At 44.2% G+C, this 27,517-nt stretch overlaps 1 protein-coding gene across 2 annotated transcripts in view; it reads left to right on the top strand.

The window, feature by feature from the left end:
* TBCK (TBC1 domain containing kinase) overlaps nucleotides 1–27,517 on the top strand; it is a 494,232-nt gene that overhangs the window by 85,426 nt on the left and 381,289 nt on the right. For both annotated transcript variants that reach the window (XM_069743716.1, XM_069743717.1), the window contains exons 4-5: nucleotides 17,453–17,567; nucleotides 23,508–23,581. In XM_069743716.1, the coding sequence (XP_069599817.1) occupies nucleotides 17,453–17,567; nucleotides 23,508–23,581 (189 nt within the window). The remainder of the gene's footprint in view (nucleotides 1–17,452; nucleotides 17,568–23,507; nucleotides 23,582–27,517) is intronic.

The following is a 27,517-nucleotide window of genomic DNA, read 5'->3' as shown; positions in this document are numbered from 1 at the left end:
AGCGTTTTGGATGCAGCACATGTCCACTTTTGAACGCAGGTGATTCCGCATGTGTTCAATGAACCGTGCGGAGTCACCACGTCCAATACATTGTATGGTAGTGTTGAGCGATACCTTCCGATATCCAGAAGTATCGGTATCGGATTGGATCGGCCGATATCCCAAAAATATCGGATATTACCGATACCGATACCCGATACCAATGCAAGTCAATGGGACACAAATATCGGAATGTAAATAAGCCCTTTCTGTCCTTCAACATCCTGTTCCAGAGGGGGGAAGAGTGCGGGTGGTGCGTGGGCGGACACTGTGCCTTTCTGTGTGTGCAGGCGGGGTCTGTGCAGGCCTGCCGGGGATCTGTATGGGCCTCTCGGGGGTCTGTGGGTGCCTGCCGGGGGTCTGTGCGTGCCTGCCGGGGCTCTGTGTGGCGTGAGGCTGCTCTGTGCGGGCCTGCCGGGGCTCTGTGCGGGCTTCCAGTGGTCTGTTTGGGCCTGCTGGGGCTCTGTGCAGCGTGCCGGGGCTCTGTGCGGCGTGCCAGGGCTCTGTGCGTGTGTGCAGGCATCGTCCGATGGGACTACAAGTCCCATCTGACGTTGCCTACTACATAGCAAATCAACGTGTGCACAACCCGAAAAGGTGCACGGTTAGGTTCCCAAACCAAAATCACAAGTAATACAAAACCCGGCACTCAACTTTGTGGTAAGAGAAAACGGCTAATTTATTATATCCCAAGACAGTAAACGTTTCAGTCACACAAGGGGACCTTCATCAGTAACGAACAGCGGTAGACACCGCGATGACAGCTACCTCACAGGCTGTAATTTCTCTTCCCTCGTTAACAAGCATGACACTTGAGGCAATTTATTGGCAGGCTATATAGCCACCTGTATTTACACTTTATCCCAGTGTAAGCTACTGATGAATGTCCCCTTGTGTGACCGAAACGTTTACTGTCTTGGGATATAATAAATTATCCGTTTTCTCTTACCACAAAGTTGAGTGCCGGGTTTTGTATTACTTGTGATGCCTACTACAGTGACAGTAATTGACACATTAGCCAATGATGGGACAGTAGTAGTCCCATCATCCGGCTAATGTGTTGAATGAAAAAAAAAACATACATGCTACATACATGCTACATACATGCTACATACATGCTGCATACATGCTACATACAATACATTCATACATTACATACAATACATGCATACAGTACATTAAACATAGAGTTCATACTCACCATTACTTGTCACTTTGTTCCCCGAAGCCAGTGTCACCTGTAAAAAAGATTAAAATAACAAGCAACCAATATACTCCCTGTGCGCAAAAATCCACGAGTGTCCCACGACGATCTCCCGTGGAGAACGGCAGCATCAGCTGATGCGACCGCTCTCTAGGGGCTCCAGGAACACAATGACGGGAGGAAGGTATCCTTCCGCACTGTATTCCTCCGCCGCTGTAAGGTGGCATTAAGCCAGGTTAATAATGGAGAGGCGTCAATAAGACGCCTATCCATTATTAATCCAATAGTAATAAAGGGTTAATAAAACACGCACAAATTAGGAAAAAAGTATTTTAATATTCTTCATTTAACCATACTTACCATACTTCAGCGCCTGCAAAAAATGTAAAATAATAAACCGCATATTACGAGTGTCCCACGACGATCTCCCCTATAGAACAGTGACATTAGGTGATGTCACTGCTTTATAGGACCCTCAGTGACACACTGACAGGAGACAATGGCTCCTGCAGTGCATCACTGAGGTTACTATAGTCCAAAATCTCACTTTATGGCAATTGCTGCGTGGGAAAATTTCTCATACAGCAATGCCAAAAGTGAGACTAGGGACTATTTTTTTTTACAGCGGCGGAGGAATACAGTGCGGAAGGATACTTTCCTCCCGTCATTGTGTTCCTAGAGCCCCTGGAGAGCGGTCGCATCAGCTGATGCTGCCATTCTCCACGGGAGATCGTCGGGGGACACTCGTGGATTTCTGCGGACAGGGAGTATATTGGTTGTTTGTTATTTTCATATATTTTTACAGATGACACTGGCTTCGGGTATCAAAATGAGAAGTAATGGTGAGTATGTACTCTATGTTATATGCACTGTATGTCTGTATGTATGTATTGTATGTAATGTATGAATGTACTGTATGTTGTATGTATGTAGTATGTATGTAGCATGTATGTAGTATGTACAGTATGTTGTATGTATGTAGTATGTATGTAGTATGTGTGTGGCATGTATGTAGCATGTATTTAGTATGTATGCAGTATGCAGTATGTATGTAGCATGTATGTAGCGTGTGTAGCATGTATGTAGTATGTATGTAACATGTATGTAGTATGTATGTTTTTTTTATTTTATTCAACATATTAGCTGTAGTAGGCATCGTCCGATGGGACTTGTAGTCCCATTGGACGATGCCTGCACACACGCACAGAGCCCCGGCACGCCGCACAGAGCCCCGGCAGGCACGCACAGACCCCCCCACGGTCATGCACAGACCCCGCCCGCACACACACATGCAGTCTCCGCCCACGCACCGCCCACACTCCATTATAGTGCATCATTGCACTATAGGAACTTCCGATTCCGGTATCCGATATCGCAAAAGTATCGGAACTTGGTATCGGAATTCCGATACAGCGAATATCGTCCGATACCCGATATTTGCAGTATCGGAATGCTCAACACTATTGTATGGGTGATATTTATGTTGCGGAGATAGTCTGGAAAGACGCACCGCATGTCCGTCTCCGCATGTGATCCACAGGCGTCTGTGGACGCATAGTGGGCATGGGATTTCTTGAAATCCCATCCACTATGCTGTAACATCTGGACGTTGCAGGCTGGACGCTGCACAACTACGCAGCGTCCAACCCGCAGCACTTACTGATTGTTTGCACATACTCTATGAACTATGGTCCATCAGGTATTAAATAGTTTGTCCACTACTTTGGTGCGGTCATCAATGCTAATCAGATGTTATTGGTATGAGAGGCGGCCGCCGGCCGGAAGTACTCACTTGCCTTGCTGCTCCAGCTACTTGTAGTGGCTACACATCCACCTACTATTGATTTGAATAGGAGGTAGATCTACAGTACCAAGTCCTGTCCACTACAAGTAGGTGGATCAGCTCGGCAAACGAGGACTTCTGGCTAGGGGCCACCGTCGCTGTACTCCTCTCTCTAAAGCAGCATTTAGAGAACAAATGGAGCGAAGGTGTGTATGCTCCATCCCCATTCAGACAGGGCTTTAAAACTTGGCACAAACCATTGAACTACAGCTCTTTAAAAAATTAAGAGACCACTGCAAAATGTTCAGTTTGTCTGATTTTTCTCTTTATAGGTATATTTTTGAGTAAAATGTAAATTGTTCTTTTAATCTATACTAGAAATAGGCCCAATGCTATTGCATCGGGAGTGCGGTGAAATGAACATCTGTGTATCCTTAGTGATTTTGAATCCTGCGCGGCACCGCTCAGCCGGCGGGCAGGTCAGCCAATGACCGATGCCACGCGGCTTTGGCGGGGGATTCAAATCCCGTGTGGCACCGCTCATTGGCTCAGCCGGCAGGGCGGGGAATTTGAATCCTGCGCTGCTCAGCCGGCGGGCGGCTCAACCAATGAGCGCTGCTGCGTGGCTTTGGCGGGATATTGAATCCCGGGCTGCTCATTCGCTCAGCCAATGAGCGGTGCCGCGCGGCTTTGGCGGGGGATTGAATCCCGGGCTGCTAATTCGCTCAGCCAGGGGCGCTCAGCCAATGAGCGGTGCCGCGCGGCTTGGCGGGGATTCAAATCCCGCTCGGAAACGCTCAGCCGGATTGGCGGGGGATATGAATCCCGGCCGCCATATCGGAATACCTATAACTTGGGTGTTCCGATATGGTGGTCGGTGTAGCCTGGAGATGAGGTAAAAGTGCTTCTCACTAAATTAGAATATCATCAAAAAGTTAATTTATTTCAGTTCTTCAATGCAAAAAGTGAAACTCATATATTATATAGAGTCAATACAAACAGAGTGATCAATTTCAAGTGTTTATTTCTGTTAATGTTGATAATTATGGCTTAAAGCCAATGACGCCCCAAAAGTCATTATCTCAGTAAATTAGAATAATTAACAAAAAACTCCTGCAAAGGCTTCCTAAGCGTTTAAAACGGTCCCTTACTCTGTTTCAGTAGGCTCCACAATTGTGAGAAAGACTGCAGACCCATTCCACAAGGAGGGAAAGCCACAAAATGCCATTGCTAAAGAAGCTGGCTGTTCACAGAGTGATGTATCCAATCATATTAATGGAAAGTTGAGTGGAAGAAAAAAGTGTGGTAGAAAAAGATGTACAAGTAACCAGGATAACCGCAGCCTTGAAAGGATTTTTAAGAAAAGGCCATTCCAAAATTTTGGGGAGATTCACAAGGAGTGGACTGCTGCTGGAGTCATTGCTTCAAGAGTCACCACACACAGACATATCCATGACATGGGCTACAAGTGTCATATTCCTTATGTCAAGTCACTCATGACCAATAGACAACGTCTTACTTGGGCCAAGGAGAAAAAGAACTGGACTGTTGCTCAGTGGTCCAAGGTGTTGTTTTTAGATGAAAGAAAATTTTGCATTTCATTTGGAAATCAAGGTCCCAGAGTCTGGAGGAAGAGTGGAGAGGCCACAATCCAAGCTGCTTGAGGTCTAGTGTGAAGCTTCCACAATCAGTGATGGTTTGGGGAGCCATGTCATCTGCTGCTGTAGGTCCACTGTGTTTTATCAGGACCAAAGTCAGCGCAGCTGTCTACCAGTATATATTAGAGCACTTCATGCTTCCCTCTGCCGACAAACTTTTTTGGAGATGGAAATGTCATTTTCCAGCAGGACTTGGCACCTGTCCACACTGCCAAAGGTACCAATACCTGGTTGAAACAGACAGTATCACTGTGCTTGATTGGCCAGCAAACTCGCCAGACCTTAAAGGGAACCTGTCACCCCGAAAATCGCGGGTGAGGTAAGCCCACCGGCATCAGGGGCTTATCTGCAGCATTCTGTAATGCTGTAGATAAGCCCCCGATGTTACCTGAAAAAGGAGAAAAAGACGTTATATTATACTCACCCAGGGGCGGTCCCGCTGCTGGTCAGGTCGGATGGGCTTCTCCGGTCCGCTGCGGCGCCTCCTATCTTCTTTCCATGACATCCTCTTCTGATCTTCAGCCACGGCTCCAGCGCAGGCGTACTTTGCTCTGCCCTGTTGAGGGCAGACAAAGTACTGCAGTGCGCAGGCGCCGGGCCTCTGACCTTTCCGGCGCCTGCGCACTGCAGTACTATCCTCTGCCCTCAAGAGGGCAGAACAAAGTACGCCTGCGCCGGAGCCGTGGCTGAAGATCAGAAGAGGACGTCATGGAAAGAAGATAGGAGGCGCCGCAGCGGACCAGAGACGCCCATCCGACCTGACCAGCAGCGGGACCGCCCCTGGGTGAGTATAATATAACGTCTTTTTCTCCTTTTTCAGGTAACATCGGGGGCTTATCTACAGCATTACAGAATGCTGTAGATAAGCCCCTGATGCCGGTGGGATTACCTCACCCGCGATTTTCGGGGTGACAGGTTCCCTTTAACCACAGAGAATCTATGGGGTATTGTCTCTCATCTTCCTCTTGACACCAGACATAACAATGCAGACGAGCTGAAGGCTACTATCATAGCAACCTGGGCTTCCATAACCCCTCAGAAGTGCCACAGGCTGATTGCTTCCATACCACACCACGCAGTAATTGTCTGTGTTTTATATGGGATAGTATTGCACAGTGTTTCTGCTTCTGTCAGTGAATAAAAAAGCAGAATATGTATTGTGTGAATAGTTCATTGCAGGTGCCGACATAGTATTGTGCAACCTGTGCAGCTGCACAAGTGCCTAAAACAGGTGTAATTCTGCATTATAATGAGTTACTGGCTTTCAAATGGTCCCCATATATTGTTCAAGGGCCGCCTTCTGTGTATGACTGGTGTATGACTATCAACCACATTCGGATCCTTCAGACGGAACCTGAAAACCCACCTCTTCAGGAAAGCCTACAGCCTGCACTGACACCGCTGCCGCCTCACCACTACCAGAGCTGCCGCCTCACCAACACTGGAGCTCCTGCAACCCTCAACTTATTGTCTCCTTCCCCACCATCCGGTAGAATGTAAGCCCGCAAGAGCAGGGTCCTCGCCCTTCTGTATCAGTCTGTCATTTTTAGTTTGTTTACTGTAAGCGATATCTGTAATTTGTATGTAACCCCTTCTCATGTACAGCACCATGGAATCAATGGTGCTATATAAATAATAATTATATCATGTCCGACAGTGATTCATTGCAATCCTCTTACAACTCCTAGAAAGAAATGTTAATTTTACAAATATTACCTAAAATGTAGTGTCTGCACAAGTTATTTGAGACCTAACAGAGAAGGTTTCAGAGGTTAAATATTAAGGCAATATATAGAATGTAGTTCTCAGATTTGGAGCCAGTTAGAATCTCTCATTTTAGAATTTTTCTGATTTTTAGTAGATAGGTGCGTTGCTGCCACCCATAGGCCGTTTATGTGAACTACATAACTTCATATGCTGGATGATAGTGCTTCAGATTAGGCAATTATTACATTTACTAAGATGTCAAATACACATATACAGTACAGACCAAAAGTTTGGACACACCTTCTCATTTAAAGATTTTTCTGTATTTTCATGACTATGAAAATTGTAAATTCACTAATCAAAACTATGAATTATCACATGTGGAATTATATACTTAACAAAAAAGTGTGAAACAACTGAAATGATGTCTTATATTCTAGGTTCTTCAAAGTAGCCACCTTTTGCTTTGATGACTGCTTTGCACACTCTTGGCATTCTCTTGATGAGCTTCAAGAGGTAGTCACCGGGAATGGTTTTCACTTCACAGTTGTGCCCTGTCAGGTTTAATAAGTGGGATTTCTTGCCTTATAAATGGATGGGGTAGGGACCATCAGTTGTGTTGAGGAGAAATCTGGTGGATACACAGCTGATAGTCCTACTGAATAGTCTGTTAGCTGCATTTTTCTTGCCATAATACAAATTCTAAGTAAAGAAAAATGAGTGGCCATCATTACTTTAAGAAATGAAAGTCAGTCCGAAAAATTGGGAAAACTTTGAAACTGTCCCCAAGTGCAGTGGCAAAAACCATCAAGCGCTACAAAGAAACTGGCTCACATGAGGACCACCCCAGGACAGGAAGACCAAGAGTCACCTCTGCTTCTGAGGATAAGTTTATCAGAGTCACCAGCCTCAGAAATCGCAGGTTAACAGCAGCTCAGATTAGAGACCAGGTCAATGCCACACAGAGTTCTAGCAGCAGACACATCTCTACAACAACTGTTAAGAGGAGACTTTGAGCAGCAGGCCTTCATGGTAAAATAGCTACTAGGAAACCACTGCTAAGGACAGGCAACAAGCAGAAGAGACTTGTTTGGGCTAAAGAACACAAAGAATGGACATTAGACCAGTGGAAATCTGTGCTTTGGTCTGATGAGTCCAAATTTGAGATCTTTGGTTCCAACCACCGTGTCTTTGTGCGACGTAGAAAAGGTGAACGGATGGACTCTACATGCCTGGTTCCCACCGTGAAGCATGGTGGAGGAGGTGTGATGGTGTGGGGGTGCTTTGCTGGTGACACTGTTGGGAATTTATTCAAAATTGAAGGCATACTGAGCCAGCATGGCTACCACAGCATCTTGCAACGGCATGCTATTCCATCCGGTTTGCGTTTAGTTGGACTATCATTTATTTTTCAACAGGACAATGACTCCAAACACACCTCCAGGCTGTGTAAGGGCTCTTTGACCAAGAAGGAGAGTGATGGGGTGCTACGCCAGATGACCTGGCTTCCACAGTCACCAGACCTGAACCCAATTGATATGGTTTGGGGTGAGCTGGACCGCAGAGTGAAGGCCAAAAAGCCAACAAGTGCAAACTATCTCTGGTAACTCCTTCAAGATTGTTGGAAGACCATTGCCGGTGACTACCTCTTGAATCTCATCAAGAGAATGCCAAGAGTGTGCAACGCAGTCATCAAAGCAAAAGGTGGCTACTTTGAAGAACCTAGAATATAAGACATACAGGTCCTTCTCAAAAAATTAGCATATAGTGTTAAATTTCATTATTTACCATAATGTAATGATTACAATTAAACTTTCATATATTATAGATTCATTATCCACCAACTGAAATTTGTCAGGTCTTTTATTGTTTTAATACTGATGATTTTGGCATACAACTCCTGATAACCCAAAAAACCTGTCTCAATAAATTAGCATATCAAGAAAAGGTTCTCTAAACGACCTATTACCCTAATCTTCTGAATCAACTAATTAACTCTAAACACATGCAAAAGATACCTGAGGCTTTTATAAACTCCCTGCCTGGTTCATTACTCAAAACCCCCATCATGGGTAAGACTAGCGACCTGACAGATGTCAAGAAGGCCATCATTGACACCCTCAAGCAAGAGGGTAAGACCCAGAAAGAAATTTCTCAACAAATAGGCTGTTCCCAGAGTGCTGTATCAAGGCACCTCAACGGTAAGTCTGTTGGAAGGAAACAATGTGGCAGAAAACGCTGTACAACGAGAAGAGGAGACCGGACCCTGAGGAAGATTGTGGAGAAGGACCGATTCCAGACCTTGGGGAACCTGAGGAAGCAGTGGACTGAGTCTGGTGTGGAAACATCCAGAGCCACCGTGCACAGGCGTGTGCAGGAAATGGGCTACAGGTGCCGCATTCCCCAGGTAAAGCCACTTTTGAACCATAAACAGCGGCAGAGGCGCCTGACCTGGGCTACAGAGAAGCAGCACTGGACTGTTGCTAAGTGGTCCCAAGTACCTTTTTCTGATGAAAGCAAATTTTGCATGTCATTCGGAAATCAAGGCGCCAGAGTCTGGAGGAAGACTGGGGAGAAGGAAATGCCAAAATGCCTGAAGTCCAGTGTCAAGTACCCACAGTCAGTGATGGTGTGGGGTGCCATGTCAGCTGCTGGTGTTGGTCCACTGTGTTTCATCAAGGGCAGGGTCAATGCAGCTAGCTATCAGGAGATTTTGGAGCACTTCATGCTTCCATCGGCTGAAATGCTTTATGGAGATGAAGATTTCATTTTTCAGCACGACCTGGCACCTGCTCACAGTGCCAAAACCACTGGTAAATGGTTTACTGACCATGGTATTACTGTGCTCAATTGGCCTGCCAACTCTCCTGACCTGAACCCCATAGAGAATCTGTGGGATATTGTGAAGAGAAAGTTGAGAGATGCAAGACCCAACACTCTGGATGAGCTTAAGGCCGCTATTGAAGCATCCTGGGCCTCCATAACATCTCAGCAGTTTCACAGGCTGATTGCTTCCATGCCACGCCGCATTGAAGCAGTCATTTCTGCCAAAGGATTCCCGACCAAGTATTGAGTGCATAACTGAACATTATTATTTGATGGTTTTTTCGTTTGTTATTAAAAAACACTTTTATTTGATTGGATGGGTGAAATATGCTAATTTATTGAGACAGGTTTTTTGGGTTATCAGGAGTTGTATGCCAAAATCATCAGTATTAAAACAATAAAAGACCTGACAAATTTCAGTTGGTGGATAATGAATCTATAATATATGAAAGTTTAATTGTAATCATTACATTATGGTAAATAATGAAATTTAACACTATATGCTAATTTTTTGAGAAGGACCTGTATTTTCAGTTGTTTCACAATGTGTATAATTCCACATGTGTTAATTCATAGTTTTGATGCCTTCAGTGTGAATTTACAATTTTCATAGTCATGAAAATACAGAAAAATCTTTAAATGAGAAGGTGTGTCCAAACTTTTGGTCTGTACTGTGTATGTTTATGTATGTGTGTGTGTGTGTATATATATCCATGCACACACATATTTGTAAAAGTGAGAACTAGAAATATGTTACGTGTTTTTTCCTGTTAAAAAGAGAAAAACCTAGCCCTCCATCTCCAAAACCAACTTCTCCACTATTACAGAAAATCGAGTCTCCACTCTACTCTCAAGATCGCATCTCTCCACCTGTGCACTTGACCCGATCCCTTCCCACTTCATCCCAACCCTAACCCATCTCTTCAACCTATCACTAACAGCTGGTGTTTTCCCCTCAAACTTTAAACATGCCTCAATCACACCTATCCTCAAAAAGGCCTCACTTGACCCATCCTCTGTATCTAGCTATCGCCCTATATCACTTCTCCCCCATGCCTCAAAACTACTGGAACAACACGTCCATCTTGAACTGTCCTCCCATCTATCTTCCTGCTCCCTTTTCGACCGCTTACAATCAGGCTTCCGGTCACACCACTCCACTGAAACTGCCCTAACTAAGGTCACCAATGACCTATTAACCGCCAAGAGCAAGTGACACTACTCTATCCTCCTCCTCCTGGACCTGTCCTCTGCCTTTGACACAGTGGACCATTCCCTATTACTACAGACCCTCTCATCCCTTGGCATCACAGACTTGGCCCTATCCTGGATCTCCTCATACCTAACTGACCGAACATTCAGCGTCTCCCATTCACACACCACCTCCTCTCCTCACCCCCTATCTGTCGGAGTCCCGCAAGGTTCAGTTATAGGGCCCCTGCTCTTCTCCATTTACACTTTTGGCCTGGGACAGCTCATAGAATCTCACGGTTTTCAGTATCATCTCTATGCTGATGACACACAGATTTAAATCTCTGGACCAGATATCACCACCCTACTAATCAGAATCCCTCAATGTCTATCTGCAATTTCTTCCTTCTTCTCCGCTAGATTTCTACAACTTAACATGGACAAAACAGAATTCATTGTCTTTGCCCCATCTCACGCGACCCCCCCCCCAACGAACCTATCCATTACAGTAAACTGCTGCCCACTCTCCCCAGTCCCACAAGCTCGCTGTCTCGGGGTAATCCTTGACACTGATCTCTCCTACAAACCGCATAACCAAGCCCTTTCCACTTCCTGCCACCTTCAACTCAAAAATATTTCACGGATCCGTACATTCCTAAACCGAGAATCTCCAAAAACCATAGTCCATGCCCTCATCATCTCCTGCCTCAACTACTGTAACCTCCTGCTCTGTGGCCTCCCCTCGAACACTCTCTCACCCCTCCAATCTATTCTAAACTCAGCTGCCCGACTAATCCACCTGTCTCCCCGCTATTCCCCAGCCTCTCCCCTCTGTCAATCCTTTCACTGGCTCCCCATTACCCAGAGACTCCTGTACAAAAGTCTAACCATGACATACAAAGCCATCCGCAACCTGTCTCCTCCATACATCTGTGATCTCGTCTCCCGTTACTTTCCTGCACGCAACCTCTGATCCTCACAAGATCTCCTTCTCTACTCCCCTCTTATCTCCTCTTCCCACAGTCGCATACAAGATTTCTCTCACGCATCACCCCTATTCTGGAACTCTCTACCACAACATATCAAACTCTCACCTACCATCGAAACCTTCAAAAAGAACCTGAAGTCTCACCTCTTCCGACAAGCTTACAACCTGCAGTGACCACCGATCGACCAAACCGCTGCATGACCAGCTCTATCCTCACCTACTGTATCCTCACCCATCCCTTGTAGATTGTGAGCCCTCGCGGGCAGGGTCCTCTCTCCTCCTGTACCAGTTGTGACTTGTATTGTTCAAGATTATTATACCTGTTTTTATTATGTATACCCCTCCACACATGTAAAGTGCCATGGAATAAATGGTGCTATAATAATAAATAATAATAATAAAAAATAAATATAAGAGCTGTATTTTGGTCGCTTCACCTTTTGTTAACATGGGGTAAAAAGTGATCCAAAAGTCATTTGTTCCTAAAAAAAAAACAATCCTTATCATGGATCCTTTGACAGAAAACTTTAGAATCGGCAGCGGATGCGTTGAAAAACTGCATCCGCTGCCCAAGTTGTGCCAAATTTTCACAACGTCCGTCGGTATGTCGCGCCGACGCTTAGTGACGGCTGCGTACTGACGCAAGTGTGAAAGAAGCCTAACCCAAACTATAAAGTCCCCATGTCTTTTTTACTGCACCAGTAATGGTGTAAAAAGGAATAAGAATGGCAAAATTCCATTTCATTCCCATAAATCCCAGAAAGAGTAATTTTTCCTTTACCAGTGTATTATGGTAAAATAAATGGTACCTCATATAACTATGTAGACCCAAAAATATAAAAGAGGATTATGCTCATTAGTTAACAGTAGTGATGAGCGAATATACTCGTTACTCGAGTTTTCTCGAGCACGCTCGGGTATCCTCTGAGTATTTTTTAGTGCTCGGAGATTTAGTTTTTATTGCCGCAGCTGAATGATTTACATTTATTAGCCAGCATAAGTACATACAGAGATTCCGTGGCAACCAGGCAACCCCCACATGTACTTATGCTGGCTAACAGATGTAAATCATTCAGCTGCGGCAATAAAAACAATTTCCGAGCACTAAAAAAAATACTCGGAAGACACCCGAGTGTGCTCGAGAAAACTCGAGTAACGAGTATATTCGCTCATCACTACTGTTGACTAATGAGCATAATCCTCTAAAAGTGAAATATGCTCTTTACATTCTATGGTTTATAAGGGAATCTGCCATGTCCCAAATTGGTATTACCTGCAGATATGGGGTTAATGTGCAGATTAATAGCATTCTAAAGCCGTGCAGTCGATGTGCTGAAAGCTGGAGGAAATTAGCTTTATTCCTCCGGCTTTCAGATATGAACATCAGGTGACAAATTATACCATGTTATTATTGATTTAGCAAAATCTAGGCCAAAAGTCAGAAGCATTGTGTGAAAAATTAAGTACACCCCATGGAAACATTAGCTTTTCATACCAACTTTAAGGCTGCCGTCACACTAGCAGTATTTGGTCAGTATTTTACATCAGTATTAGTAAGCCAAAACCAGGAGTGGAACAATTAGAGGAAAAGTATAATAGAAACACGTCACCACTTCTGTATTTATCACCCACTCCTGGTTTTGGCTTACAAATACTGATGTAAAATACTGACCAAATACTGATAGTGTGACGGCAGCCTAAAGGAAATCATTCACCACATTTGACTTACGTAAACTTTTACTATGGTTGCACAGGCTATCGACTGCTGAAAATAGCCCTACCTGTATGTCTCATAGCAAATGCCTTGTTGAGAAATCATCTTTTAACACTTTATGTGAATGATCTCTTCCCGGCTATGGGGTGTATGCTGCTTAGGATAACGCTGCCTCCAGAGCTTATTTTACATGACGTGGAGTTACCAGTGTGGTATGTAATGGTTACCAGTGTGATGTATAATGGCCGCTCTCTGCTCTCCTGATCTCACTGCAGAGCTGTATGTGATTATAAGGCTACTTTCACACTTGCGCCGTTTGGCCTCCGTCGCAATGTTTCATTTTGGGAAAAAAAACGCATCCTGCAAATGTGCCCGCAGCATGCGTTTTTTTCCCATAGACTTGTATTGCCGACGGATAGCGACGCATGGCCATACATCGCATCCGTCGTGCACTGGATCCGTCGTGTTTTGGTGGACCATCGTCACGAAAAACGTTCAAGGTATCGTTTTTTCGTATTTCGCATCCTGCATTTCCTACCGCGCATGCGCGGCTGGAACTCCGCGACCAACCAGCGACTTGGATTTCCATGACAGACAGAGGCCGCGATCAATGAATATCCGTGACAGACAGACACACGGAAGTGACCCTTAGACAAGTATATAGTAGTTCTCCTGGCAACCTTTCCAAAGAAGCCATACTTGTTTAGTCTTTTCTAATTGTACTTTCATGAACTTAAAGATTTCATGCTAACTTTGTAGTCTGAGCGATAGCTCTTGGATTTTTTTTTCAATTTCTCTGAATGCTGCACAGTCTGACCTTGGGGTGAATTTACTATAGTATCCACCCCGGGGAATCATGTCAACTGTCTTTAATATTTTCTACTTGTGAATAACTTGATGGACTTCAAATTGTTTGGAAAAGGGGTATATAACCTTTCTTAGATTGAAGGACAGCAACAATTGCTTCTCTAATATGATTGCTGATGTCTTTCTTTTTTTCGCATTGTGCTGACACATTCTTGTATTCGCTAAGGCTACGTTCACATTAGCGTTGCGCGCCGGTGCGTCGGCGACGCAACGCACGACGCACAAAAAACGCGTGCAAAACGCGCGCAAAAACGCTGCGTTTTGCGACGCGTGCGTCGTTTTTTGACGAAAATCGGACGCACGAAAAATGCAACTTGTTGCATTTTCTTGCGTCCGACGCTAGCGTCGGAAACGACGCACGTGTCGAAAAACGCCACCCAAAAAACGCACGCGTCCCCTATGTTAAACATAGGGGCGCGTTGCCGCTGCATCGCCGCTGCGGAACGCTAATGTGAACGTAGCCTTAGCTAGCAATCTGTCTGTCTGCTAGAGGTGGGGAAAAAGGGCGCAGGACAAGCTCATATAGCAGGGGTGGGGAATCTTTTTTTCTGCCAAGGGCCATTTGGATATTTATACCATCCTTCGGGGGCCGTACAAACCCCACCCACATAGCGCATCCTGACTCTGGCACTGGTGTCAGGACGTAATCTTTCATTGCATGCCCTTCAGTGTTCAGTAGTGAAAACTGCGTGTGTGTGCTAACAGAGCAAGAAGAAATTAATGAGCTGGTGGCAATCAAAATACACTTCCCTGCCCAAGAATGCGACCCCTGAGAATCTGCTCGGGAGCCTGCTCAAAGGTCATCGAGGGCCGTAAATGGCCCTGGGGCCTGAGGTTCCCCACCCCTGTCATATAGGGTGATATTGAAAGGTAATGATGAGAAGGGAGTTATGAAGTTGCTCACCTGAAAGTTGTTTTTGTCTCTACTCCAATAATAGCCCATGAATGTTACAGCAGCCGCAGTCTCATCAGAAAATGAAGATAAACCTTCTTTTGCATATCGATTAGTAGAAAAAGGAGATTGTTTTAAAGTAGACCATGTTGCTGTAGAGAAGTAGTAGTTCTGGAATGGAATGGTAATTGTATACTTTTTAATTTTATGCGTTTCATGCTCACATCAAGACTGCGAACATGAAACGCCTCGAAATAAAAACTGAAAAAGTACTGTTCCATTCTGGAACTGCTACCTCTCTATGGCAGCTCAGTCTACTTTGAAACAGTCTCCTTCTTCTACTAATCTGCTAGAGGGCTCCCAATCATCCGAGCCGGCGAGGGAGTGCATTGTCACTGTTAGACAGCCTGAACACATCTGGGGAGTCCCTAACAAACAGGCAACCCCCACATGTGTTCAGGCTGTCTACCAGCCTCCAATCATGTAGCCGCAGGGACTAGAACATAATATACGAGCTCGCCTAGATGCTCGGATAATACCCGAGCGTGCTTGGATAAGACGTTTTCCGAGCACGTTCGCTCATCACTAATTATGGTATTAAGTAGATACACATTTAGGATTATAATAAATGTTACTTTGGGGTCACCCCTTTAAAGGGACACTGTCACCTGAATTTGGAGGGAACAATCTTCAGCCATGGAGGCGGGGTTTTTGGGTGTTTGATTCACCCTTTCCTTACCCGCCGGCTGCATGCTGGCTGCAATATTGGATTGAAGTTCATTCTCTGTCCTCCGTAGTACATGCCTGCACAAGGCAATCTTGCATTGCGCAGGCGTGTCCTATGGAGGACAGAGAATGAACTTCAATCCAATATTGCAGCCAGCATGCAGCCAGCGGGTAAGGAAAGGGTGAATCAAATACCCAAAAACCCCGCCTCCATGGCTAAAGATTGTTCCCTCCAAATTCAGGTGACAGTGTCCCTTTAATGTAGGGAATCTGTTGGTAAGATCAACCTAGGTCTTTGAAATGTAAAACCATTGACACCTTTATATCTTCTAGTTGTTGCTTGATTTCTTTTTTATTCATATGGAAATTGGGAATTAAGTGCTCTGGGCGGGATAGAGCACTTAAAAATCCACTGCCTCCCACGTTTTTTCCTCCAACCCAGCACCATCATCTTTTCCTTGATTGTTACCTGATTTTCCTTGTCACAAAGACAGTGAGCTCTCAACAAGATGAAGAGGCTGGTGTTGGGTAGGGAAACAATTGTTCCCTCACACCCAGATGTTGTGAATTCTGTGGTCAAGCTCCCTCCTGTGGTCGTGAGTGGGGCTGCGGCTTCTGAGTTTCCTTCCTCAGGTGACGAGGTTAAGTCGTTAGGTGCTGCTCTATTTAACTCCACCTAGTTCTTTGTTCCTGGCCTCCAGTCAATGTTCCAGTATTGGTCTTGCTCTCTCCTGGATCGTTCTTGTGGCCTGTCTGCCCTGCATAAGCTAAGTTCTGCTTGTGTTACTTTTGTTTGCTATTCTTTCTGTCCAGTTTGCTATATTGGTTTGTCTTGCTTGCTGGAAGCTCTGGGACGCAGAGGGAGCACCTCCGTACCGTTAGTCGGTGCGGAGGGTCTTTTTGCGCCCTCTGCGTGGTTGTTTGTAGGTTTTTGTGTTGACCGCAAAGCTATCTTTCCTATCCTCGGTCTATTCAGTAAGTCGGGCCTCACTTTGCTAAAATCTATTTCATCTCTGTGTTTGTATTTTCATCTTTACTCACAGTCATTATATGTGGGGGGCTGCCTTTTCCTTTGGGGAATTTCTCTGAGGCAAGGTAGGCTTATTTTTCTATCTTCAGGGCTAGGTAGTTTCTCAGGCTGTGCCCGAGGTGCCTAGGTCTAGTCAGGAGCGCTCCACGGCTACCTCTAGTGTGGTGTGGTAGGATTAGGGATTGCGGTCAGCAGAGTTCCCACGTCTCAGAGCTCGTCCTATGTTATTAGTAACTATCAGGTCACTTTGTGTGCTCTTAACCACCAGGTCCATTGTGGTTCTGAATCACCAGTTCATAACACCCAGAGCACTTAACATCTAATTTGCAGATCAATCAAACACTAATTACTTGGAAATGCAGTAATAGAGAGCAAGATGTAACGGTGTTTATGGATTCAATCCCTAGACCTGCATGCCGGTATATGCAGTTTGGAGGCGTTGAGTTGATGTTATTGGCAGATTCCCTGTAGATTCATGTGACCATTCAAATGGTGATCTTTGTGGTACATACTCCTGCCAAGCCCTCCGGAGCAGGCGCTTCCTCTATATTCTGGCTAGTGATGACTTGTAATTAGCCATTTCAGACTGGAAAGGCTGAACACGAAATGCAAGAAGATTCCAGTCCATTGATCACCACCTTTGACTACCTGCTATATGTCCAGTGCCGAGTGTCTCCGGATACATGTATAAATGCCTGTGAATGATCGCTCTTTATACAAGTTGTCCTAGAACTGCTCTTTTTAGTACATTGGAAATCATATTCATAACCATTTTTTTGTTAGCATTTCTCAAAGCCTGCACTTTGTCTCTTTCTCTCATCCGTCAGCCCTTTGAAGATTTTGCACATTGCTTTTGAAGCCCTTCAGGGATTGGAATATTTGAACTGTCATCGCATTGTCCACCGGGCGCTGTCTCCTCACAATATCCTGCTGGATGGAGAGGTAAGGATGATGGGATCTATGGGGACTCGAGAGCTTCTGTGTGATCTGGTTACTCTACGGCTAGACAGTTGATTCTTAAATTCATTCATTTTCTGATAGCGATTAGAAGATGAGAACACGAAGTTAAAGAGGTTAATACATTTATATATAAATAAAGCTCAAGGAGAACCTGTCATCAGAGTTTTATACTCCAAAACTGGCATGTATGTAGAGGCGACTTAATATTGAGTAAATTCTTATTTTTTTTGTAAAAATCTGTCTTGCTGTTTGAGAGAAATCCATAGTTATAATTGTATGCTAATGAGTTACAAGTGCAGTGGGCAGGCCCTGCCCCTCCAGCTCTCCTGCCTTCTCTGCCTATTCCCTGGCAGGAGGTGGGGCATAAGTATAGAAGGCAGGAGGGCTATAAATGCAGGGGCCGCCCATTGCACTTGTAACTCATTAGCATACAATTATAGCTATACTATTCTCTAAAGCACCAGAACAGATTTGTACAGGAAAAGTAAGGACTTACTCAGTATTAAATTGCATATTCGTACACGCCATTAGCTTGGGGTATAAAATCCTGATAACAGGTTTCTCTTTTTAATCATTGTATAAATGTAGTTTTACTAATCGTTATGTATGTTTAAGTTTCTAATCCATCTTTTTCAAAATATGATCACTATCAGTGAAAGAAAAAAGTGGTTAAAACTTGGTCCGCACTGTGTTTGTGCCCACTGTTACAAGTAGGGAATGCCGCCACAGTGCTAGTCGAGAGGAAAGGACCATTAGTCCTGTAATACTCTAGTGGAAACCTCAGCACCGAAAAGACAAATGTGGAAATTCTTGCTTCAAGAATTCCACGTTTGTGCCCACTGTCAGGCACACATGTTCAGGAGATATGGGCCTGTCAGTGTGCACAGTCTGCATGGGTATCAATCCATCCACAATGGGGACCCACTGTAAAGAAACCTACCCCATTTGATTTGGTATACATTTCTTTGCAGTGTCTTTCTGCATAGGAAAGGGCATTTTGCTTTCAGCCTCAAATAGTCAAACATGGCAACATTATAGTTATCATTGGGAAAGATACACAAGCACAGACATAGCTTTACATCCACATTCTGCCTACCGATACTTATCTAGTCCTGCACTTGCTGAGTAGTGGATAAAATTGTATCCAGCCTACAGTAGAAAAGCCATTGTGAGATATACAGCATGACCTTCAGAATGATAAATTGTAGACATTGCATCATATATTCAAAAGTATTGGAACACACCTCTTATAGGGGTTTCCCACCTTCAGGAAAGTGGACCACAAACGGTCCAAAATACCTAAACAGAGCAAGTACTCGCCCCCATCAGATTCAGCACTGGCTTCCCGCTTTTGCTCGGGTCTTGGTGTTTTGGCTGCAGCCGTCTATCTAGTAGTTATGCATGCTGTCAATGTGACCAAAACCTGGTGGATAGCAGTCAGTGGACCCAAGGAAGGTGAATATTTGCGCATTTTGTGATTTTAGTTATTGTAGAGCAGTGTGGTGTACTTTCCTAAATGTAGAACATCTCTCTTATCATTAAATTCTGTTCCAGTTTTTTTTTCAATTCCATTGTCACAGGTGTATAAAAGACCCTAGCCATGAAGGCACAGTTACCTACCTCTGCTAGCTCCAGTGACAGGCCTTGCTTAAAGGGAATCTGTCACCCCAAAAATCGTATATGAACTAAGGCCACCGGCATCAGGGGCTTATCTACAGCATTCTGAAATGCTGTAGATAAGCCCCCAATGTAACCTGAAAGATGAGAAAACCAGGTTATATTATACTCACCCAGGGGCGGTCTCGCTGCGGTCCGGTCCGATGGGCATCGCGGTCCGGCATCCTCTTCTTGTCTTCCTGCCGCAGCTCCGGCGCAGGCGTACTTTGTCTGCCCTGTTGAATGCTGTAGATAAGCCCCTGATTCCGGTGGCCTTAGCTCAAATACGATTTTTCGGATGACAAATTTCCTTTAATTCTCTTATGGCAGCTCAAGTCTAACAACACCATCAAGGGCTCTAGCGAAGATCAAGGTGGTCGCTTACCCCTCCAGGCTCTTCCCAGTCCGTGACACAGTGGTTCCACAACCACCAGGCGTGATACTAATATCCTCTAGAGTCTAAAGGTACCGTTACACTAAACGACTTACCAACGATCACGACCAGCGATACGACCTGGCCGTGATCGTTGGTAAGTCGCTGTGTGGTCGCTGGGGAGTTGTCAGACAGACAGCTCTCTCCAGCGACCAAAGATCCGGGGAAAGACTTCGGCATCGTTGAAACTGTCTTCAACGATGCTGAAGTCCCCGGGTAACCAGGGTAAACATCGGGTTACTAAGTGCAGGGCCGCGCTTAGTAACCCGATATTTACCCTGGTTACCATTGTAAAAGTAAAAAAAAACACTACATACTTACATTCCGATGTCTGTCACGTCCCCCGCCGTCAGCTTCCCGCCCTGACTGTGTCAGCGCCGGCCGTAAAGCAGAGCACAGCGGTGACATCACTGCTGTGCTCTGCTTTACGGCCGGCGGCGCTGACAGTCAGTGCAGGGAAGCTGACGGCGGGGGACGTGACAGACATCGGAATGTAAGTATGTAGTGTTTTTTTTTACTTTTACAATGGTAATCAGGGTAAATATCGGGTTACTAAGGCTACGTTCACATTAGCGTTTTGCGTGATTGCGTCGGGCGCCGCAGCGGCGACGCATGCGTCATGCGCCCCTATATTTAACATGGGGGGCGCATGGACATGCGTTGTGCTGCGTTGTGCGACGCATGCGTTTATTTTGTCACAAGCGTTGGGCGCAGAAAACGCAACAAGTTGCATTTTTTTTGCGTCCAAATTTCGGCAAAAAAGGACGCATGCGTCGCAAAACGCAGCGTTTTAGCGTGCGTTTTGGTGCGTTTTTATTTGCGTTGTGCGTTGCGTCGCCGACGCAGCGGCGCACAACGCAAATGTGAGCGTAGCCTATGCGCGGCTCTGCGCTTAGTAACCCGATATTTACCCTGGTTACAAGTGAACACATCGCTGGATCGGCGTCACACGCCGATACAGCGGGTGATCAGCGACCAAAAAAAGGTCCTGATCATTCCCCATGACCAACGATCTCCCAGCAGGGGCCTGATCGTTGGTCGCTGTCACACATAAGGAGATCGTTAGCGAGATGTTGCTACGTCACAAAAAAGCGTGACGTTGTAACGATATCGTTATGTGTGAAGGTACCTTTAGACTCACATTGTCTTCATGTCTGCTTCATTATGAAAAGATTGCGACAACATCTATTTGAGGAAGTAAAAAATATCCCTTACAGTATCGTAAACTGCCATTTTTCGGTTACATCATCTCTTCAAGATGTCTGGATGATTTCTGACAAAGTTTCTGCTACATTGAATTGGCCACAGTTCATTGACCGTTAAACCCCCCAAAGTTCCAAGACTTTGCAAACTATTACCCCCAGTTGATTAAGAAATATTTTAAAGTGGCAGTAGATCTTCAGTTAGCTTTGACTCGAAAAGGCACTAATACTTGGAATTGACTAGATACTGCTATTCAAGCAACTGTAATCTTGTTTTTCCACTACTTCAGCTCTATACCATGTTGTTTTCGGCTTGCTTTTCTTCATTGAAGTGTATTGAGTTCAGGTTATTAAATAAGTAGTGGAAAAATTAATGCCATAACTGTGCAGCAAAATGCGGGAAAAATTGGTCCCAAAAACCACATGAAACATATTCTCATAAAAACGCATTTTGGTATAATGAAAAGGACACAAGTCTGATTAGTTTTCGAAGCTGCTACTATTTACTTGTAGTAAGTGTTCCAACGAGATACTGTAAGTACAAGAATATATTTAGCGGAGAATTGCACTGCTACAAGGCAAATACTTGCTGGATAGAATTGCCTTAAGAGCAGCCATCACAAGTAAGTCCTGTGAGATAATCCAAAACAAATTTGTGGTTTTAAGCTGCAACAGTTTAGATACAACCAACTCTACATGGAAATATCATGGATAGGGAATGGGCGTGCAGCCACAAAGTATACACAATGTACACTGACGAGCAAAAGGGAACAATGTTTTGAACTTTTCACTTTCAGGCTCCATATCTCACCATCCACTACTGCTTTGAACGTGAGACTGCCATAATTTTATAGGCAATCATCTTGGCTATCTCATACATAAATTTGGCCTGTAGAAAAAGCCGGTTCCCCTGGGACAATACACTGAGCTGATATGATCTCAGATTAATATAGGCACAATAAATCAGTCACGCTATGTTACTCCTGTATGGTCTCGCAAGGAGACCCGGGTACTGACCTTAGAGGTAGCGTAGCCTGTTGATTCGATCAGATCCTGAAATTTAGAGGACGGGGAATTAGCGTGCCTGATCAGCACACTTTCTCCCACCGCCTCTTATGTCAAGCGGGCAGCAGTGCTTAATCGCTCAGCCGCCGCAGCTCTGAGCAGCACACTTCCCTGCAGAGCGTTGTGCCGAAGATCCCCGTAGCCAATACCGGATAGGTCCGACCCGGGGATCACTGGTGCCAGTGACACCCACCCAACTTATTATACCATCTAATAAGACCTTGACATTCAGAACTAAGGCTGACTCTTAATTACTCCGGGTCATTATATGCTTAAGGGCTGTTTCATTCATAAATAAGGTGATGCTCCAGCTCCTTCAAAATGTAAACTTTATTAGTCCTGGTTAAAAAATATTGCAGCGGTGAAAAAACTCCCTGTATAATGTGATTCCAAGGGGTTAAAGCGTCGCGTTTCGATCTGAGACCAGATCTTTATCCTTTGATATCCTTTGATTTAAAGATCTTGTCTCAGATCGAAATTCAACGCTTTAACCCCTTGGAATTACGCTGTACAGGGAGTTTTTTCACCGCTGCAATATTTTTTAACCAGGACTAATAAAGTTAAAATTTTTAAGGAACTGGAACGTCACCTTATTTTTGTGTCACACATCTCGTCCCATCAAGACGAAGTTCCGTGCACCTGCGGGCTAGGTTGGTGAGCTGGCTGTGGTTTCCCACCACGTTGTTTCTATTTTATTCTTGTTTCATTCATACAGACCTATAACAATTTATGGGATTAATAATTTGGTCTGACTTCAACGTATAAGGTGTTTGAGTCCAAAAATGTATTTACTTGAATAACTAACAGAGTGTTATGAGAGTCACATACCATAGAAGAGAAGCAGGACAAAGGCACAGCTGTATGACCTCGGGTTGTTGAAGCTGCACACACTTAATAAAAATGGAGCAACTAGGTGTCCCTAATGTATGCTATTCTCGCTCCTTCCTACCTGTGGGGGTTGGCACCCTATGGGGGAAAACGATATGGCGCCCCCACTCCACGGTGGCTATCCCTAGGGGCCCTGTAATACCCTATATCCCCTGGGAAAGCCCACTACCCACGGACTAAGGAAACCGCTGTAAATAGACAGAGATACTCCTATGCTAAAGGAACCCTAGATCCCCACAGAGATAAAAACAAAATAAGGAACACAGTAGGCAAAGATACTGGCTTATCGGCGAAAGGGGAGAGGGATATTTGGCCTACGTGCTTATAGGGCCATAATGTCCACGATAGGAGAGTCTATTGTAATACCCCAATATGGCTACAGACATGTCCATATATAAAGCATCTCCACTATAGAGAAGAACTAAAATACACTTATCTCCCTTCGCCTGCCAATTGCCATACAGATGAGCAGCGCTGGACATGTCTGTAGCCATATTGGGGTATTACAATAGACTCTCCCATGTTTGTGTGATGGGTTTATATTGCTAGTTGTAGCTAAATGATATGTTCAGTTAGAGGTTTTCATTTCTGATACCCCTTTCCAACTGTGCCGGCCGCCCGCTGTGTGTCTACAGTTTGTATTGTGAATATTATTTTGTAATTATCTTTCTTTTTCAGGGTCATGTTAAGATGGCGAAATTTGGTCTCTATTACATAACAGATCATGGAGCAGATGTAGACTTTCCAATCGGGTAAGATGATTAGTTCGTGCCGTAATGTAATGTACCAGTAGGTGGCAGTATGGTTGCAGTGTAGAGGAAGCTGTGCGGTGTCAGCCATACATTCAGTGTAATAAATCGTCTGGTTGGTCTGATACCATAGCTAAAAGAAGAAATTATAATAATGTCACCAAAGTGGTACTGTTACTGGTATGATGACCAGTCCATAAATACTCGCTGCAGATAGCAAGATTTTTTTCAGTTATATTTTTTGAGGGAAAACTATTGCTGCTTTTCCATGTATTAACACATAGCAGCCAAACAGTCTAACAAGATATCACTTTTATCATTTACATCAACGCTAGAGTAATTGAGGATACACTGTTGCCCATGTTATATATTTTGTGCGCTCTGAGCTGATTTTTTACTGATACCATTTTGGGGTACATACAATGTTTTGATTGACTCTTATTGCATTTTATTGCAATGTTGCGGCAGCCAAAAAACACGTAATTCTGACGTTTCATTTTTTTTTCCGTTGCACTGTTTACCAATCAGATTAATTTATTTTATATTTTGATAGCTCGAACTTTTACAAATGCAGCGATACCAAAAATATATTTGTTTGTTTTTTCTAATAGTTTGTGTACCTGCTTGAAGTTTATTTACTGTTATTTTGGGATTTTTTCCTTGTCGGATTAAACAACAAAATTAAGAAGATCTGTTCACTTCTTTTAACAGGTTGGCATCTTTGGAAACCTGAATAGGTTAACCGCTTCACGACTTTTGATGTACATGTACGTCATGAGTTTTGTCTATGACTATGATGCAAGCTAGCACACCGACCCCACATCATGCCCCGCATATGATGGCTGATTTAACCATCCATAGTGGTGCCCTTAATAGCCATGGGTGGGGCAGCGGCATTTAACACGTGCCAGCAGGGAGCACGTTGTTCCATGATGTGATCGCAGGGCGCCGATGGGTTGTCATGGCAGCCAGGGGTCTGCTAATGATCTCCTATACCTGCTGTCATTACGATCCTCCTGTGAAAGCCAGCCTGTAGCTGGTGTTCATAAGAGATAGTGATTTTCACTATACATAGCCGTACTAATACACTGCTATGTATAGCACAAGCAATCAGATAATCACAGCTTCAAGTCCACTAAGGGGACTATTAAATACAGTAAAAAAAAAAAAAAAAACATTTTTTTTTAAATCACCCCCTTTTTACCAATTAAAAATAACAGTTAAAAAAAATGTAAAATACACATATTTGATATTGTTGCTTTCATAAAAGTCTGATCTATCAAAATATACAGTAAATTAATATGATCGGCAAATGGTGTAACGAAAAATAAGAACCCCAGAATTACTTTTTTTGGCTGCTGCAACATTGCAATGAAATGCAATAAGATGCGATGAAAACATTGTATCTATCTCAAAATGGAATCCGTAAAAACATCAGCTCAGAGTGCAAAAAATAAGCCCTCACACAGCCACATATCCCGAAAAATGAAAACATTACAGGCTCGAAAAATGACAACATAAGCAAAAAAAAAATCTTACACATTTCTATTTTTTTAAACACTTAATTAAATTATAAATAAAAAAACCCTCAAAATAATTGTGAAATTACACTTTTTTTGCAACTTCAACGCACTTGGATTTTTCCCCCGCTTTTCAGTGTTTTTTCTTTTTCTATTACAGTGTTAGTAATGGGGGTGTATGATAGACACCTCTCCATTACTAAACCCAGGGCTTGATGCCAGCTGTGATTTTTGACAAATCACAGCCGACATCAACCCCATCAATGCCATTACCCCGATAGCCACCGCATCAGGGCAATCGGGATGAGCCTGGCAAAGTGCCAGAATTGGCAGATCTTATGTCATGCTCCACCTCTGGGGCAGCTGCAGGCTTGTATTTTTAGGCTGGGAAGAGCCCAATAACCATGAACCTTCCCAGCTTGATTAGATCCGCTCACAGCTGTCTGCTTTACCTTTGCTGGTTATCAAAAATAGGGGGGACCTATTTTTTCATTTATTTTTTTAGCTTAAAGGGAATCTGTCACCCCCAGAACGTATAAGACCTATTAATATGGGCATACAGGTAACAGACATGTTACACTAGTCCTACCTGTATGCCTCATATTAACGGTCTTGATCCTGAGAAATGTTATATTCTGTCTTTATGTTAATGATTTCTTCCAGGCTCCAGGCGTGCGGTGCCTGGAAGAAATCCCTGCCTCCGGTCTTCATTGTAATACTTACTCCCTCCCATCAGCGTCAGTTATGGCCCTGTAATCCTGCACCTGTGCCCTGCACTTTTTCAGAAATACATACTTCATCCTCCCTTCTGTGGGCGCTGCATTCAGGGATCTTCTGCACAGGCGCTGGTGAGTCACTGTGACCTCCGGTGTGCGCCATGATAATATGCTCTCCAAACTTCCTCCCTCCACAGTCATCTCTAGGAACCATGTATACATGGCGATGACTATGCAGGGAGGAAGTGGGGAGACCATTGGCGTGCACACAGAAGGTCACAGTGACTCACCAGCGCCTGCGCAGAAGATCCCTAAATGCAGCGCCCACAGAAGGGAGGATGAGGTATGTGTTTCTGAGGGAGACGCTGCTGATGGAAGGGGATAGTATTGTAATGAGGAGAGGAGGCAGGGATTTCTTCAAGGCACCGCACGTCCCAGAGCCTGGAAGAAATCATTAACATAAAGACAAAATACAACATTTCTCAGAATCAAGACCATTTAATATGAGGCATACAGGTAGGACTACTGTAACATTTCTATTACCTGTATGCCCATATTAATCCATGTACTGTAAACTACACACGGAAAGCACTAATTATAGATCTCACGAATATCTATCCCATATCTGTCTGTCTATCTATTTACGATATCTATCTCTATCTTAGAACATCTTTAACACAAAAACATCTGTCATTTCTATTCTGCTTTTTATTCCGGTACATGTCACTAAGGACGGCACAGGCATGTCACGCTTTATGTCATCCATGAGCACAAATACGGACATGTCTACGTGTGGGTCACATGCCGCAACCCCTTAAATTATAATGTGTGTGCGAGTGTGTCTCCGGTACGTGTGAAAACTGTCACCACACATACCAGAGACACTGACACGTGAAAGGGGCCTAAAAAACACGTTTACACAAACCGCACATACCCTTAGGTGCTGTGGACGGGATACTTCATCACAAGGAAGTTTTTTTTTCCACTTGTGCAGGGATGCAGTGCTTGATGGCTTCTCTTTCATCTGTACACTGCACATGGGCTAGAAGCCACTGGAGCCATTCAGTGTGTCTATTCGGAGAGATAATAGGTCATAGTATATGAGATACCAGTCCCACATGTTTTATTATCACATATTATCCTGTATATTCCATCTGTTATATAGGATAATGTATATGATTTAAACCAGTTATTATAAGGACTGGAGTATAAATCAAGATTATCAAACAAGAGTAGAAAGTAATACTCCTAAAATATAACTTTTATTTAATAAAGGTAAAATTACCCATAAGTTGGGATCAAAGAGATAAATAGCATAATCTTCTCTAAAATAGGAAAGATAATCTGGGGGGTTAGTAAATTCTCCCTTCCTTACCCTACCTTACCGCTGAGGTTGGCACCCTATGTTCGACATGTTCATCAGGGGAAGAAAGAGGGCTTGTAGATGGGAGGCAACTACAGTGAGCCGCGTCCCATAGTGATCCTCTTTCTTCCCCTGATGATCCTTACCTGATGATCCATCTTGTTGATTGGCTACGCTACAGCTTTTCAGCTAGCTTTGTTTGGGCTGCTAAATCTGAACAGTAACATGGACATCCGGGAGAAGTCAATGTTCGGGGTCCGTGCACGGACACTAGGTGTCATATTCGCCCATCTCTAGTCATAGTCATATTAGTGACTACACCTTCAATATACTTCTGCTT

This window comes from Ranitomeya imitator, chromosome 1, assembly GCF_032444005.1.
Source record: "Ranitomeya imitator isolate aRanImi1 chromosome 1, aRanImi1.pri, whole genome shotgun sequence".
Classification (NCBI taxonomy): domain Eukaryota; kingdom Metazoa; phylum Chordata; class Amphibia; order Anura; family Dendrobatidae; genus Ranitomeya; species Ranitomeya imitator.
Note: the sequence above shows the minus strand (reverse complement) of the source record. Positions and strands in the feature narration are given on the sequence as shown.